Source organism: Lutra lutra, chromosome 12, assembly GCF_902655055.1.
Source record: "Lutra lutra chromosome 12, mLutLut1.2, whole genome shotgun sequence".
NCBI lineage: Eukaryota > Metazoa > Chordata > Mammalia > Carnivora > Mustelidae > Lutra > Lutra lutra.
Genome location: NC_062289.1, coordinates 93,479,101 through 93,495,100, shown reverse-complemented (window position 1 = coordinate 93,495,100; position 16,000 = coordinate 93,479,101). Strand labels below are relative to the sequence as shown.

Below are 16,000 nucleotides of genomic sequence, written 5' to 3'. Positions count from 1 at the left end.
TGCCAGGTGCAGAGCCTGATGCAGGGCTCAGTCTCATGACCCATGAGATCACAACCTGAGCTGAAACCAAGAGTTAGTCACTTAACCGACTGAGCTGCCCAGGCACCCCGGCCCCATGTATTGGGAGATGGAGGTTTCAGGTCACTTGTCCACGTGGACTAGTCTCCCTTTAAGCCAACCAGTGGCTCCCTTGGAGGAGGTGGTGGCCGTGCTGGTGGTCCTCTTCCTCCTTCTCCCAGTTCAGTGAAAGATGCTGAAAATGGGACTGAGCAGAACCTGTTCGTGCTGGCTGTCCTGTCTTTTGGAACGTCTATTCCCAGCCTGCGTGTGGGAGCTGGTTCCACCCATGGTGGCTTATGATTGCTTTGTGCCTGTAGCGCCTGGTGGCCTTGGCCTCCAGCGCAGCTGTGCTTCTTGCGTGGGTCTCTCAAACAGGTTGGGATTGCCCTGAAGCCCTTCCTGCCACAGCTGCAGACCACGTTTACCAAAGCCCTGCAGGACTCCAACCGGGGGGTGCGCCTGAAGGCTGCTGACGCGTTGGGGAAGCTCATCTCCATCCACATCAAGGTGGACCCCCTCTTCACCGAGCTGCTGAATGGAATCCGTGTCATGGAAGACCCGGGTGTCAGGTGAGGGGACGCTGGGGCAGTGCTTGGCCGTGAGGAGGCCCGGCAGCTGTCCAAACCTCCCAGGGCCGGACTGGGCGTGTGTGGGCGGAAGCAGTGGTGAAGGAGAGCCAGGGTTTAAGTTGGGTGCATTGGTTCTGTAGGGACACCATGCTGCAGGCCCTGAGGTTTGTGATTCAGGGAGCAGGGGCCAAAGTGGATGTGGCCATTCGGAAGAACATTGTCTCGCTCCTGCTGAGCATGCTGGGACACGACGAGGTACGGCTGCGGGTGGGCGGTGGGGCTGGTGGGCTCAGCTGGTTCCCCTTCTCTTTGCTTTGGTTGGCGTCTCTGGTTTGTGTTAGAAGAACTAGGTCTAGCTGCCAATTGCTCAGTGGTAATAATCATTCCCGACGTGCCCATCACTCTGTATGGTTGGTTTCCCAAGCATTTGGTTGTGAAGGAGACGGGGCGGGTGGTGTCGGTGTTGGCTCTGATTCACAGATAAGGAAGGTAAGGTTTTCACAGTAAGGAAAGGCAGGACCTCTCATTAACTTGCTGTCTAATCTTCAACAAGCTACTTTCCATCTTTGCCCCTCATTTCCCCACGTGTCAAATGAAGAGGTTCATTTATTGGTTCAGGAAATACTGGCTGAGACAAAGGGTCTTCACGCAGAGGTGAAGCAGGTATGGTCAGGGCCCTTAAGGAATTTGGCTTTTAGGGTCTCGAAAGGGCAGGATGCCACCCCAGCCACCTCTCTCCTCTCCTCTCTAACACCTCCTGGGAGGTGTTAGCCCTGTTGGAGAGGGCAAGACTCACCTGGGGCCGCACCCTAGTGACGGATGGGGCCAGAGCCAGAATCCAAGCCCTCTGACTTCTGTGCTGTCTCGTTCCATCCGCACAGCCTTCCCTTCCCCAGTCTGGAAGCGTATGTTAAGTACTCATTTGCTGCCCAGCACTGAGGCAGGTCCAGTAGCAGGTTGGGTCTGTGGGTAAGAATTTTCTCTTTCTTCTTTGACCTGGCAGTGGTGGGCCCTCTGCTGTGCAGCCTAATTTACATTTGTGAGGCTAATCTCTGGAGTGAGGCCTTCGGTTCACATGTTTTGTTGTGTGCCCACGTGGGGCCAGCCCTTGTTGCTGCTGGGCGTACCACTGCTCTGGAAGTCTGGCCCTATCCCCAGCTGCTGCTCTCTGACTAGAGCCCCCGCCTTCTCTCGGGGTGCAGATGGGAGACTGTGCCTTCCTTTGGTCACAGTCTGTCAGGATTTTTACAGGGCCATGCCCAGTGTAAGCAAAAGTTAGTATTTAGGCCAATTTGCATTTCACCACAGTGGAGCTTAAAATAGATCCTGTTGGAGAGAGTGGGCGTCAGAGAGAGCCAGTTTTAGTCTTGCTTGGCACCTGGGCTTCTGCTTGGAGCTCAGAGGCCCAAACTGTGCTCATACCATTCTCCCCCTTCTCAGAGCTTCCCCTGGATCAGCGGGGGCCACCCAGGGTGCCAACCTGGCATTGGCCTCTCAGTAGGCCCTTAGCCCTGATTGGCTGGTTGGTTGGTTTTGGGGGAGGCACATCACGTTGGCACTTATTAATAACAGCACATAACTGAAAATCCGCTCCCTCACTCTCCCATAGGTTGCTGGCTAGGGAGCAGCAAGGAGCAGGCCGCATCTGGCTCTGATTTTGACAGAAAATGCTCGGCTTTCACTTCTCTTCCTTGGGTTGGTTAGTGGCTTCATTCTGACTTCCTAGGACAAACCGAAATAATAGAGGTGGCTCTAGGGCGCCAGCATAGTAGAGAGGTAGCAGGGTGTCGCTCTGGACACAAGATGACATACAGGGTTGGCAGGGGAGGAGCGCTGGAGGGAAAGGAGCTCAGAGAGGGTCTCTGGGCCTGCCACCCCCTCTGTGCCCCTCCCTGCCTCCCAGGGCTGTTGAGACTACTTGAGAGAACACACGGAAAACATTCTGACTTTCTAAGAAGAAAGGTGCTACGTAAACACGGTTATTATTGCTATTATGCTGGTGGTTACCATATGCACACACACTGGAGTTTTCTAAAATTGAGCGGAGTGCTGGGCGTGTGACGGTTCACTCCACACCCGGTGGCAGCTGCCATGAATGGTAGTCCCGCCCTGGCGGCAGGAGCACGAGTGCCTGGAGTGAGGACGGGATTTAGAGCTCCCGAGTCGCCTTGTTCTGCCACCTCCCCTGCCCTCCATCCTGGGCAGAGTGGCTGGCCCCGCTGACCTGGGAGCTGGTGGTGCGGCTGACGCTGCCTTTCACTCGCTTCTGTGCCCCGTCAGGACAATACGCGCATCTCCTCCGCCGGCTGCCTGGGTGAGCTCTGTGCCTTTCTGACTGAAGAGGAGCTCAACGCTGTTCTTCAGCAGTGCTTGCTGGGTAGGTCTCCTCTGCACCGGGGACCTCCTGCAGGGCCTGTCTCCACCCCACCCCCGCCCCTGAAGGACCTTCTGGCAGCTAGCCTCTCCTGGGGAATTGAGCTCTTGAAGCAAAATGGAGTTTCCAGTGGTGCTGTAATGCCTTGTGTCTCTGCTCAGAGAACACAGCCGCGAGTCCGAAGCAGCTTGAGAGAGATCTATCCTTAACTTGCCACGTTGGGCAGGGAGGCCGGGTGCAGTGTGGACTGGGATTTCCTCCAGGCCCAGGTGGGGGAGGCCTGGGGGCTTCACGGGTGGTAGGGGCACACTGTAAAGTGCAGGTTGATCCAGTTGTGTCCTTCCACTCAGCGGATGTGTCCGGTATCGACTGGATGGTTCGGCACGGGCGGAGCCTGGCGCTGTCTGTGGCTGTGAATGTGGCTCCTGGCAGACTCTGTGCGGGCAGGTATAGCGGTGAAGTTCAGGACATGATCCTCAGCAATGCCATGGCAGACAGGGTAAGGCTTAGGGGCAACCAGACCCATCCTCCTCCTCCTCTCGCCTAAATTCCACTGCTATAGCCTTGTTGATGTGTAGGGGGGGTGGGGTTGGGGGGATGGATCAACCCCAGACCAGATGGTGAAAGGCCTGGGTTTGAATTTTGCCTTCGTCAGTAACTTTCTGTACTCTTGGGCCACCACTTGATCTCCTTGGGCCTTAGTTCCATCACCTGTAAACAATGAGGAGTTTGGGTGGGAGCATCTAGAGGTTCCTTCTAGGTCAGAAGGTCTCTGAACCCCACTCCTGGAAAGCTGTGACATGGGCTTTGTCTGCCTCCTAGCCAGAGCAGCCTGTCTGCAAGAGAGCTGTCAAAGAGTCTTGGATGTGAAGTTGTATGTGGGGCGGGGCGGGGATGCTTGTGTGATGGGCCGGGGTCCTGGAGATTCCTGGGGATGGGACAGAGCCTGTCCCTGCTGTTCTGAGGAAAGGGCAGGATGCCACCCCAGCCACCTCTCTCCTCTCCCCACAGATCCCCATTGCGGTGAGTGGGGTTCGGGGCATGGGCTTCCTGATGAAGCATCACATCGAGACAGGAGGAGGACAGTTGCCTGCCAAACTGTCCAGCCTGTTCATTAAGGTGAGTGGGGGCAGCCTGTGAGAAGGACCCATGACCAGAGAATCCTGGAAGTATATGCTGTCCAGCTGGCTGTGTCTGGGAGGTCTCTGAACCCGTGGGAATGGAACACAGAGGGGTTCTGTGTGCTTTTTTCTCTGGAAGAGTGCCTGACTTCCTGTCAGATTCTCAAGTAGACCTGTGACCCCAAATCAAGTTAAGAACCACTATTTTTGTATATTTTTAAAAACATTTCTTTGTTTTAATTTTGTCCTTTCTCAGACATGTGCTGTGGTGTCACATCATGATTTAATTTGCATTTGTCTATGGGTAATGATGTAGAACAAATTTTTTTTTTTTGAAATTTCATTTATTTTTAGAGGGGAGGGACAGAGGAGGAAGGAGAGAATCTCAAGCCAACTCCTCACTGAGTGCAGAGTCTGATGTGGGCTCGATCTCATGACCCTGAGATCATCACCTGAGCTGAAACCAAGAGTGGGAGGCTTAACCAACTGAGCCACCCAGACACTCCTATAGAAAATTTTTATGTGCTTATTAGCCAGCCCACATTCACTTGCTGGAGTGTTTATTAACATCGTTTGCCATTCTTAAAATTGTATTCTTTTTTTTTCTGATATTGAAGTGTTGACAGGTATGTATTCTGCACATAAGACCTTTAAGAACCACTCTCTTAGGTGTTTTTTTCTAGGCATCTGGATTTAGTTTTTTAAATTTTTTTTCTTTTTTTAAAGATCTTATTTATTTATTTATTTGACAGAGAGAGAACACAAGCAGAGGGAGCAGCAGACAAAGGGAGAAGCAGGCTTCCCATTGGGATCCCATAGGGCATGATCCCAGGACCCTGGGACCATGACCCCAGCCAAAGGCAGATACTTAATGACTGAGCCACCCAGGTGCCCCTAGGCATCTGGATTTAGTAAACTTTGGGATGGACCTGGGTTCAAATCTTAGTAGATCTTTTCTTCCCTGCTTCCTTTTCGTTGGCATGGCTCTTAGCATGATTATCGTGGTGGCTGCAGGGCTCCAATTAGGAAAACCCAAGAGCCGGACAGCGGGCCCTTGCCACCCATGGCCTAAAGCGTGCTTCTCAAACATGAATGTACACCCAAGTCAGAACCAGAATTTATATTTGAAGAGGTGGGGCCAAGTGTGAGGCTCTGCCTTTGTAACCACTTCCCGGGTGATGTCGATGCTGCTGGTGTGTGGCCCTTGATTGAGTGATGAGGTTCCTGCAGAGCCGGGAGCCCCGCTGCAAGTTCTCAGGGCCCCCACTAGATTGAGCCTGTGTGATGGCCTCACCTTGCACACGGCTCTTCCTCGGTGTTGACTTAGGATCCTCCATGCGCCCGGCTGGGCCAGACCCTCCAGGCGTGGAATTGCATGGGGCAGACAAGATCTGCGGAGTTGAGATGCACAGAAAGCCTGTGGGGATGGGGAGGGCCCTAATTTAGGGAGGGTTGTCAGCAGAGACCTTTGAGGGCAGACACCTGAGTTGAGGCCTGAAGGAGGAGAAGGAGCCATCCATGCAAGGACCAGGGGCAGGCACGTCCCAGGCAGTGGGACCAACCAGTGTGGAGGCCCCAGGGTAGGAAGGAGCAGGTATGTCTGAGGAAGTGAAAACCCATGTGGGCCAGGAGTAGTGACCAAAAGGGAGAATGGCACGAGACGACGTGAGGGGCAGAGATGTCACAGCCTGTCACCCACCCACGAGGGGGAAGGCAGATCTCAGAAGGGAGCACTGGGGTCAGTTTCCAGATGAAGAGGGAGTGTCAGGGTAGAAATACGGGCTTCTTTGAGAAACAGACTGGATGTGCCTGACTAAAAGCGCTTGGTCCTCTTCACAGTGTCTGCAGAACCCATCCAGTGACATCAGGCTGGTGGCCGAGAAGATGATCTGGTGGGCAAACAAGGACCCACTGCCTCCCCTGGACCCCCAGGCCATCAAACCCATCCTGAAGGCTCTTCTGGACAACACCAAGGATAAAAACACTGTCGTGAGGGCCTACAGCGACCAGGCGATCGTCAACCTCCTGAAGATGCGGCAGGGCGAAGAGCTGTTCCAGGTGGGCACCTGTGGCTGCCGCTCAGTGGGCGACTCTCCTTCTGGGTGGCATCCCCGAGGATCAGGCTCTGCTCTGCCACCCCATATGCCGAGTGTGAGGGGCAGATTGTGGTCAGGTGACTGGTCTGGTGCCTAAAAGCAGTCCTCTGTTCCTGTGGCGTTCAGGTTTCTTTTGGCAACAGAGCCCTTTCTCCAAATAGAGTGTCACATGGCACCCAAACCTATGAAGCCAATCCCGGGGGGCTGCCTGGTGAAGCCCAGAGCCCCCCTTACACATTCCTCCACCCCTAGGCACCTTTTTTTTTTTTTTTTTTTTAATTTTTAATTTTTTAAGTAATCTCTACACCCGACATGGGGCTTGAACTCACAACCCCAAGATCAAGAGTCGCATGCTCCACCGAACAAGCACGGATCCCTGTGACATAGAGTGTCACATGGCCCCCAGCCCCAGAGTCCCTCCCTGCCCCACCCCACCCCTTCTCAGCACATGACTTCTGGGGATCCGTCGGACTCCCTTTATTTTGTCAGATTCCGCCACATCTAGTTCTGAGGTTAACACTCGTTTTTGCGTTGGCTTGGAGAAAACTGCAGTCCAGTTTTCTGACAACGTCTCCTCCTTTCCATCCTCCCCACAGGCCCTCTCCAAGATCCTCGACGTGGCCAGTTTGGAGGTGCTGAATGAGTGCAACCGCCGGTCCCTGAAGAAGCTGGCCAGCCAGGCCGACTCCACAGAGCAGGTGGACGACACCATCCTGACCTGATCGGCCGCACCCCGGGCCGGGCTCCACCTCTTTGTTCAATGTTTTCATTTTTGAAAATACGTTTGTTCCGATGGGGAGCTTAGGAGATGGCGTTCCCAGAAAGTATTTTAATATTTCAAAAGACCACAGCCAAAGCCTTAAATCAAACCCACACACAACTGAAAATTGCCTCCTCTATCTCTCACCTTTTTCTTTGGAGAAGAGACGAGAAAGCACATGTGTGAGCCTCACCAGGTGGCAGCCATGAGCGGACCATCCAGCTGAGCACGGCTGGGTCTGGAAAAGGTGGGGCCAGACCTCCGCTTCCTCTCCCCCGAGCTTGAGCTCTGCTTTGGGAGCCCGTGCTACCAGCCTCTGCCTAGATCCTGAGTGGGACACGGCCCGTGGAGGTCGGCCTGGGGTTCTGTGTCTTGGCGTGGCTTTGCAGTGTTGTGCAACCTGTCAGGGGAATGGGACACAGCGCCCTCGCAGTTCACAAGTCGGGGAGGGGTACTGGCTCAAATGCGGGTTGTTTGAAGGAGGAATGTTTAATAAAGGCTTTGATTTAATCTTGATATAAGCAGATTTTTAAAAAATCTCCAAGCAGCTGTTTAACAGAAAGCTTCATGCATCAGGAGTCAGGCAAGGCTTGCAGCCTTTCTCACGAGCATCGGCCGCGCTCTGGCTTCTGAGCGTCTCTCCCACTCTGGCAGGTCCTGCAGAAGTCTACACGCTTCTCTGTCCAGAGGTCGGGTCTCGGGAAGTGCGCAGCCAGGCCCGTGGTCTCCCCGAGTATGGAAAATGCAGGGGTCAAATTAGCCACTTGCCGGCTCTGTCCTAACTCAGAAAGGTGGGCAGCTTCTGGCAGGCCGGTTTTAAAGAGAAGCCCATCCCCTCTGTGGAGGAAGGACGAACCACGTTCCTGGAGTCCGAGGACTTGCAGGAGGAAAGCAAAGCTGCAGCCCAGCATCTGCCTCCTTTCTGAATGACTTCCTTCCTGCTGGTCCTTAGAAGGCTCGTGATCCACATGTCCTGTCTGATGGAGCACACCCCTCTGGGCCCGGTGACGCAAGTTTTTCTGGGCTGTTCTCGTGGTCACAATACGGAATGAAGCTCTACTGAAATGAGTGGCCAGAGCTGTAAAAGGAAGGAAGATTAAATGTGGTGGTAGCGAACTCATCTTGTAGAGGGTCTAAAATGTACCAAAACAGAATCAAGGCACGGCTTGTTAATGCAGCAGAGGTAGAAAGTAGCCCCGTGACTTAGCACTTCTGATGAGTAAGACAAGGTGACCTCTGAGATACTTCTGATGAAATCCTTGCTGTCTACGCCCGAACCTTCTATGTCACAGGACTTCCTATTTTCTTGCAGCAGGCACGGGCTCAGCTTGCTCAGTGTAACCGTAGACTCCCAGGGCTGCAGGGGAGCTGGAGAGGTCGGCTGAGTCAGTCCCCAGAGCCACAGCCGCCAATGGGTGCAGCTTTCGGTAGCCATGGTAACTGTTCCCTGCTGCTGGGATTCAGATGGTCATCATCAGCATCTCAGCTGCCTGGGGCAGATGTCCAGCAAGCTGCCTGCACATGCGGTCACCTCGGCCACTCAGCCATGGGGCGGCAGATGAAGTTTCTGTGTGAGGGGCCGTGGGCTGGGAAAGCGCGGTGAGCTCTGAGGTGCGGTCTTCAGTGTTTCCTCCGGGATCTTAGAACAGATGCTTCTGTCTATCTCTGGCATTCAGCCCCTGGTGTGAAGTTGGGAGGGAAACCTGATGTACTGAGAGGTGGAAGACACTCAGGAAGCAAGATCCAAAGGAAAAACACCAGGTCCTAGTTCCAGAAACTGGAGGAGGATGAGAGCTCTCCGTCCAGGATGGATGGATGGAGGCTGGTTCGCAGAGATGACTCAGAGGCTCCCGGAGCACGCTGAAGTGTGTTCCTTCAGTCCGCAGGGGGGGTGCGGGCTCCCAGAAAGTGAGCCTCGAAGGGCTGTCTCAGGCCTGACAGCGGAGCAGGCATGGAGGACCCTGTTGGCAGTCCCAGAAACAGCAGCCCTGTGTGGACGCCCTGGAGGAAGTGGTGCTCCGCAGCGGAGAAGCAAAGCCGTTTGGCAGGCCGTCCGTCCTCTCCAGGCCAATGTGTTCATCTGTCAAATGAAGGATTTGGGATGGAGCTCTGAGACGCTCTTGTTCTCAAAGTTCCAATAGTGATTATAACCGATGACATTTGGCATTTTCTTCTTTAATCCTTTCCGCCTGTGAAGTAGGTTCTCTGTGGTTACTGTTTTCCAGAGGAGGGAATTTGGGAGAGTGTGTAGTCATTTGCCTGGGGTCATACGGCTCATCAATGGCAGTCTGTCCCCAGAGCACATATCCTTAGCTTTGCTCTTCCGTGCTGGCTAGTTAGGCCCGGGCATTTTCCATTCTTCACAGCCGGTGCCTCCAGCCCTTTCACGTCCTTGTGCAGCACACTGAGTGGGTGTCTGAGCAGCTCTGGGGGACTGGCTGGGGCTCCACGCGGATGCTACGCCGGCTGATTGGTACCTCACCCCATTCACAGGACACTTTAAAAAGACAGTGACTCCCAGTGACTCCCAGTGATGCTCCAGGGCGGAGACTGCTGTGCTCTGCGTGCGTCCGAAAGGCAGTGACAAAATATACCCCTAGTTAACCCAGGGAAAACGAAACCGAGCCTCGTACCCCTTCACCTAACTCTGGGAGCCTCTGGAATTCTGCACATCAAGAGTATTTTAAAATGTGGGGGCAGGTGACATGCTTCACATCCCTTCTAGGAACGAAGCCTCCAGGGAAGTTCCCTTCGGCTCCCTGCTGTGATGCCCGCTTGGGAGCCGGGGTAAGGGACCTACGGGACTGAGTCTTCTGTCTGCAGGGATTTCACGTCCTCGTTTTACTGAGAGCAGGTTCGGAAACCAGATCGGTCGTTAGAAATGTTTTTCTAAGTAGGAGTCTATATGGACGTTTTGTAAATTGCTTCAAGCCTTACTAGATTAGAACAATAGGGAGAAACAGGAAAAGCCACACTGAAAGATCTAGGTCCTGAGAGGCTTTTAAGGAAACACAGATGGCGCTTTCGCTCTGGGCTGTGCACTGCTGGGGAGCCGGCCGGACGCAGGGGCAGGCTGGAACCTTAACTTCACCGCTTGATGTCAAGCCAGATGACCCAACCATGTTCCTTCCCCGGAGCCCACGTGTCCTCACCTGTAGAGTGACAGGACGGGGCACGAGGCCAGGCACCCGGGAGCTGCTTGCTTGGTGGACAATGAGCCTTAAAACGAGCCATGTCAAGGGGAAGGGCCTGAGCCAGAGGGACCGTTAGCACGACAGCGTGTCCCAAGTCCTGAGGTCTTCCTGCTGGGCCCAGAATCTGCAGATGCCTGGTTGACTTTTGGGGTCTGAAGTGTAAAAAGCTCTGAACTTAAATTCTTTCTGAGAAGTGATGATTACTATGTTTGGATCCATGACATGGCGTGAGAAGTGTCAGCACCGGGCTGGGGCTTCCTGTGCCTGGGCAGGAAAACCCTTTGCCATCATTGCTTGAGTGGTACCGGTGAGGCCCGAAGGGGCTGGTCTTTGTTTTAGGAGGACAAAAGTGGAGATACAGATGGAAAGGAGCATCTGTAAGTTCTTGTAGCCAGTTGGCTTGTGGAACTGGGAAAAGCCTCTCTTTCTTGATCCTTTGGTCACCAGGCCCGAGGGCCGTTCCATAACAATTTGGGAAGGTGAATTCAACAAGAGAAACTAGCCCAGTTGTTGGCATGCGATTCTGTGGAGTGACTGACTGGGTTTCACTTTTCCTAAGACATGGAGCCCAGGCATTTCACTGGACTTTCCTAGCTGTCCTCCATTTGTGTCAGGAGGGTCCCCCACAGCCTGGCTGGCTGGAAGGATAGAGTGGATACTGATGGAGCTCAGGAAACTGGAAAAACCTGTCCGAGGATTACCCCTTCAGTGGGGTTTCTGTGTGACTCTCCTGTGTGTCCCCCACATGGAATATGCTCCGTCACCTTCTCTGAGACCAGTTTCTCTGGTCAAGATGGCATCAGCCGGGCGGAAGCCATGTTAGCTCCTTCTCACCATTTGTACTCTTAACTCAAGGGAGGTGGGAGGCCAGGTGGGGCAGTATCTGATCTAGCATTTCTCGAAAATATTGGCCTCAGGACCCTTTTACATTTTGAAAAATTATTGAGGACCCCAAAGACTAATTGCTTCTATGTCTCTTACTGATACTACTGTAGACATCAAAACTGGTCAGCTTATATAAGCTGTGCTCTTTTAAAAATAATAAGCCCATTACATGTTGCCATAAGTAACCATAGCAAATAGAACTGTTTTCCAAAACAAAAGCCATTTTAGTGAGGAAAGCAGCATTCTTTTGCATTTTTTTATGTCTCTTTAATGTCTGGATTTTCATGTCTGCTTCTGCATTCAGTCAGTTGCGTTATATCAAGTAGTCTCTCTGGAAACCTCACTATACACTTGTGAGCAGGCGAGTGTGGAAAAGGCGAGTAACATCTCAGTATTACAAAACTGTTTTCACGTTGCAGATCCTTTGAAAGGTCTTGGGGAGCCCTGGGCTTCCCAGGCCACACTTGGAAAACCACAGATCTAATCTAAAAGAGGGGAGAGAAATCCTACCGAAGTGACTAGTTGGGGGGCGGGGTTTGACCCTGTGTTCTGGTGACAGGCCCCAAACTCGGCCCACACCCCACAGAATGCAAACTTGAGAGAGTTCAACTGCATTATTTCTGATGTTCCTTCTATTTCGCCAGTTCTCCGTGTGGCTTCACTTGAATGCAACAGAGACACCAGTGCCTGCCATGTCCAGAGAATACCAGGATGGTCCCCGCAAGCAGGGAACTTAATGCTCACTCGATTCTACCTGAGGGGCTACCTGAGGGCAGTTGCCAAGTCTCCCAGAACGGCACCAGGCATGCAGGGGTGGGATCAAGACCAGTTTGCAGTTCCATCAAAACTTTCTTTATTCCCTCCCTCTTGGACCAGTGTGTCAGAGGTGTCCCATCTTGACTCCTCATGCAAAGTCCCTGGCGTTCAGTTCCCCCGCCCGTTCTCAATTCTGCTTTGCCACCTGCTTCTTCCTACTTAAAAGATCGCAGCATGTCTGCCTCTCTCACTGCCTCTGTTAGCAACTTGATTCTACTGCTCACCAGTCTAAAATCTGGATTTCACAGCTCCCTCCAGGCCCCTGCTGCGCCCACCTCTCTCTCCTACGGCTCCCCTAGAGGCACTGCTGGCTGTCATAGGCCTCAGGCTCAAGGTCCCCTCTCCTCGACCCTCCCAGCCTCCCCACTGGTGATCCCACGCTTCCCGACCCTTTGTCAGTTGAGCTCTAAAAGGGCGCCTGGGTGACTCAGTCAGTTAAACTTCCGCCTCCTGATTTTGGTTCAGGTCATGATCTTAGGGTGGCGGGTTCAAGTACTGCATTGGGCTCCTTGCTCAGCAGGGAGTCGGCTGGGGATTCTCTGGCCCTCTCTCTGCCCCCTACCCCTGCACACGCTTTTTCTCTCTCTAAATTATTATCTTTGAAAAAAACAAAGTGCCCTTAGCTCATGTTCAACCCTTACTATCTGACCCTACTCCTCACCAGCTGTTCAGCCTCCACTTGTATGATCCTAAAAAATACTTTACTTTGTTGGGCGCCTGGGTGGCTCAGTGGTTGAAGCCTCTGCCTTCAGCTCAGGTCATGATCCCAGTGTCCTGGGATCAAGCCCCGCATCAGGCTCTCTGCTCAGCAGGGAGCCTGCTTCCTCCTCTCTCTCTCTGCCTACTTGTGATCTCTGTCAAATAAATAAAAATAAATCTTAAAAAAAAAAAATACTTTACTTGGTCCCACTGTTCTCATCACCACCAGTTTCACTTTTCATTCACTGCCCAAATTCTTGAACAAGGAGCGCACCCCGCTCTGCTGTCACTGTCCGTTCTGGTGAACGTCTGCCCGCTGCTGTCCCTACTCTTTGCTTTTCTTTAGACACATATTTTTTCAGTAGGCTCCATGCCGAGCATGGAGCCCAGCTCAGGGCTTTAACTCATGACCCCGAGATTAAGACCTGAGCCGAGGTCAAGAGTCGGATGTTTAACCGACTGAGCCACGCAGCTGCCCCGCTATCTGTTCTCTGCCAGAATGTCAGCTCTGTGAAAGTAGAGATTTACAATTTTTATTTACTGCCAATGCTTCCCATCTGTCAGCGCCTGGTACACGGGAAGCCCTCAAACATGAAGGAATGACTTGTCCTTCCCTACTGTACTGTAAGCTCCACCAGGATGGGCCTTGTCTGGCTCACGTTAGGTCTTCAGTGCCTGGCACCCAGCAGGCGCATGAGTATTTTTTGTATTAGCAAATGAACCCAGTTGCCAGGTAAATTCTGGGACTGTGTTTTTGCAATACTGCTTTCTCTAGTAGATGTGGTTTGCATATTGTCCTTTGCATCTGTCCCCTCCTGCTGTTACCCTCACACCTGGCTTCAGCAGTGACCTCCTTGAAAGTTCAGCAGCGGAAATCCACTCCGGTGGATGCTTGCACCAGACTACTTTCCTAAAATAAGACGTTGCTATTGCTCCTCTGCTCAGAAACTTTCCCTGTTACAGTTTCTTCCGTGCAAACAGGTGGCACTGCAGTTTCCTCTGTAAACTGGCTGTTCAGAACAGCAGGACAGCCCTTCCCATCGGTGGCACATACGGAGGCCCACCTCAGGTCCCCGCGGCTTATGGCTTTGTACACTTACAGTTTCTTTCTCCCTCTTCCTTTCTCCCTACCTCTATCCACCTACCTACCGACCCGCCTCCCAGAACACAGCCTACCACTGAACTGTAGTTTAAATAAACATAAAGCAGTGTTTCTACGGGGCACCCGGGTGGCGCGGTTTAGTGTCCGACTTGATTTCGGCTCAGGTCGTGATCTCAGGGGCATGACAATGAGTCCCATGCTGGGCTCCACGCAGGGCTTGGAGCCTGTTTGAGGTTCTCTGTCCTACTGCGCACCCCCCACCCCCTGCCCGCCAAATAAAATTAAAAAAAATTTTTAAAAGCACCCAATGTTTCTAGAGGAAATATGCTCCATTTCATTCAGGGGACACCAGGCACATATCCTGGCCGATAGGGAATTTCCCCCTTGAAACCAAAATTGATGATTCTCAGATGGTGACAGCTGCTGTCTAAATACACCTGTTGTTCAAGGCTCTTAAGTTCCAATTCCATCATGAAATCTTTATGAGGAAATCTTCCCCATCATCTGAGTGAGAAGTGACAGCTCTCTTCCTCTCAAGTCTGGACCGCTCATTTGACAGCTGCTTTATCTATTACCTTGTTTGTAATTTTTTGTATGTCTTACCGCTGAGAAGACTGTCAGCTGCTGGAGGGAAAATGCTCTATTCTACAACTTATGGCATAGAGTAAGTGGTAAGCACTCACTAAATAGTTACTGAATAAACGATTAATGCCTACTGTTTTCCAGAAGACACGTGCAGGCAAGTCAGAAATCTGGTCTTCACTATGGCTGATTCAGCTTTTTTTTTTTTTAAAGATTCATTTATTGGGGCACCTGGGTGGCTCAGTTGGTTAAGTGTCTGCCTTCAGCTCAGGTCATGATCCCAGGGTCCTGGTATCAAGTCCCGCACTGGACTCCCTGCTCAGTGGGGAGTCTGCTTCTCCTTCTCCCTCTGCCTCCCCCGCTTGTGCTGTCAAATAAAATCTTAAAAAAAAAAAAAAAGATTCATTTATCTAGGGATGCCTGGGTGGCTCAGTTGGTTAGGCATCTGCCTTTGGTAAAGGTCATAACCCCAGTCCTGGGATTGAATCCTACATCGGGCTCCCTAATCAGCGGGAGCCTGCTCCCTCTGCTTGCTGTTCCACCTGCTTGTGCTCTTTCTCTGACAAATGAGTTAAAAAAAAATTCATTTATCTATTTTAGGGAGAGTGCAAGTGAGTGCACGAGGTTGGGGAGAGGGAGAAGCAGAGGGAGAGAGAAACTTAAGCAGACTCTGAACTGAGCAGCGTCTGATGGAAGCTCCATCTCATGGACCTGAGATCATCCTGAGCCAAAGCAAGAGTCGGATGCTTAACCACAGAGCCACCCAGGTGCCCCTCTGCTCTACTTTTGAGTAAAAGTATCCTACAGCCTGATACCAGGAGGCTGCCTTGGAAACGTGTGTAACAGGTGTCTACAATAGGAAACAGCTGAAAATATGAATGAGTCAGTGCAAAATGCTCATGGCTAACAGCATGTTGCTGTTTATCTCATGCCTGTATGTGGCAGATAATTTACAAACCTCTCAGCCTCACAACTATTCTGTGCGGAAATGGGCTCCAAGATGTGATGTGACTTATCCTAAATCTCTAACTATTTAGTGATGGGTTCCATGCTCAGTGTGGAGTCTGCCTGGAGTCCTCTTTCTCTCTCCCTCTGCCCCTCCGCCTGCTCTCGTGCTCTCTAAAATAAATCAATCTTTTTTTTAAAAAAGAAAGGCATATGAGCAGCTGCTCTCGCAGGCAGTACCTTCAGGTTCCAAGCCCATGTTGTTTTGACATCACCACACTTGATTCTTAGTTCCTGGAAAAACAACTCAAAACTTGAGCTGGACACTCCATGAGCTGTTCAAGGATCTTCCCTGTGACCTTGTTTATTAAAAAAATTATAAACAACATGAGTGCCTATCAATAGCAGAGTGGTTAAATTACTGTATAAACCTAGGACAGCGTAATACAACACAGCTGTTAAATGACAGAATGCCCAAACGTGTTGGTAAAGAGAAAAGGCAATATTCATACATGTATCTGTTTGCTTAGACACAAAAATTCTTTGAGGGGCAATGATTAATTCATTCAACAAATATTTCTTAGACATCTTAAGGTGTCCTAGGAACTTATTAACAAGGGTTACCTGGGAAGAGTGGGTCTGAAGAAAAACTTGTACTTTGGGGTAAGCTTCTGTACAGTTTGTTTTTTGACCATGAGCATTACTTCTTATAAAGTCAAACTAAAAACGATAAAACGAATAGAAATATTTAACAGCTACTTGACTGGAAAGGGACAGGGCTATAAGAACTTCGAATT

The 16,000-nt window shown here is 51.7% G+C and overlaps 1 protein-coding gene across 1 annotated transcript in view; it reads left to right on the top strand.

The window, feature by feature from the left end:
- The window catches only part of GCN1 (GCN1 activator of EIF2AK4), a 61,229-nt gene extending 53,733 nt beyond the window's left edge, over positions 1 to 7,496 (top strand). The window contains exons 52-58 of the mRNA XM_047696364.1: positions 436 to 629; positions 770 to 884; positions 2,910 to 3,006; positions 3,354 to 3,502; positions 4,015 to 4,122; positions 5,964 to 6,182; positions 6,817 to 7,496. Coding sequence (XP_047552320.1) covers positions 436 to 629; positions 770 to 884; positions 2,910 to 3,006; positions 3,354 to 3,502; positions 4,015 to 4,122; positions 5,964 to 6,182; positions 6,817 to 6,942 — 1,008 coding nt within the window. The 3' untranslated portion in view covers positions 6,943 to 7,496. The remainder of the gene's footprint in view (positions 1 to 435; positions 630 to 769; positions 885 to 2,909; positions 3,007 to 3,353; positions 3,503 to 4,014; positions 4,123 to 5,963; positions 6,183 to 6,816) is intronic.
- Positions 7,497 to 16,000: the final 8,504 nt, after the last annotated feature.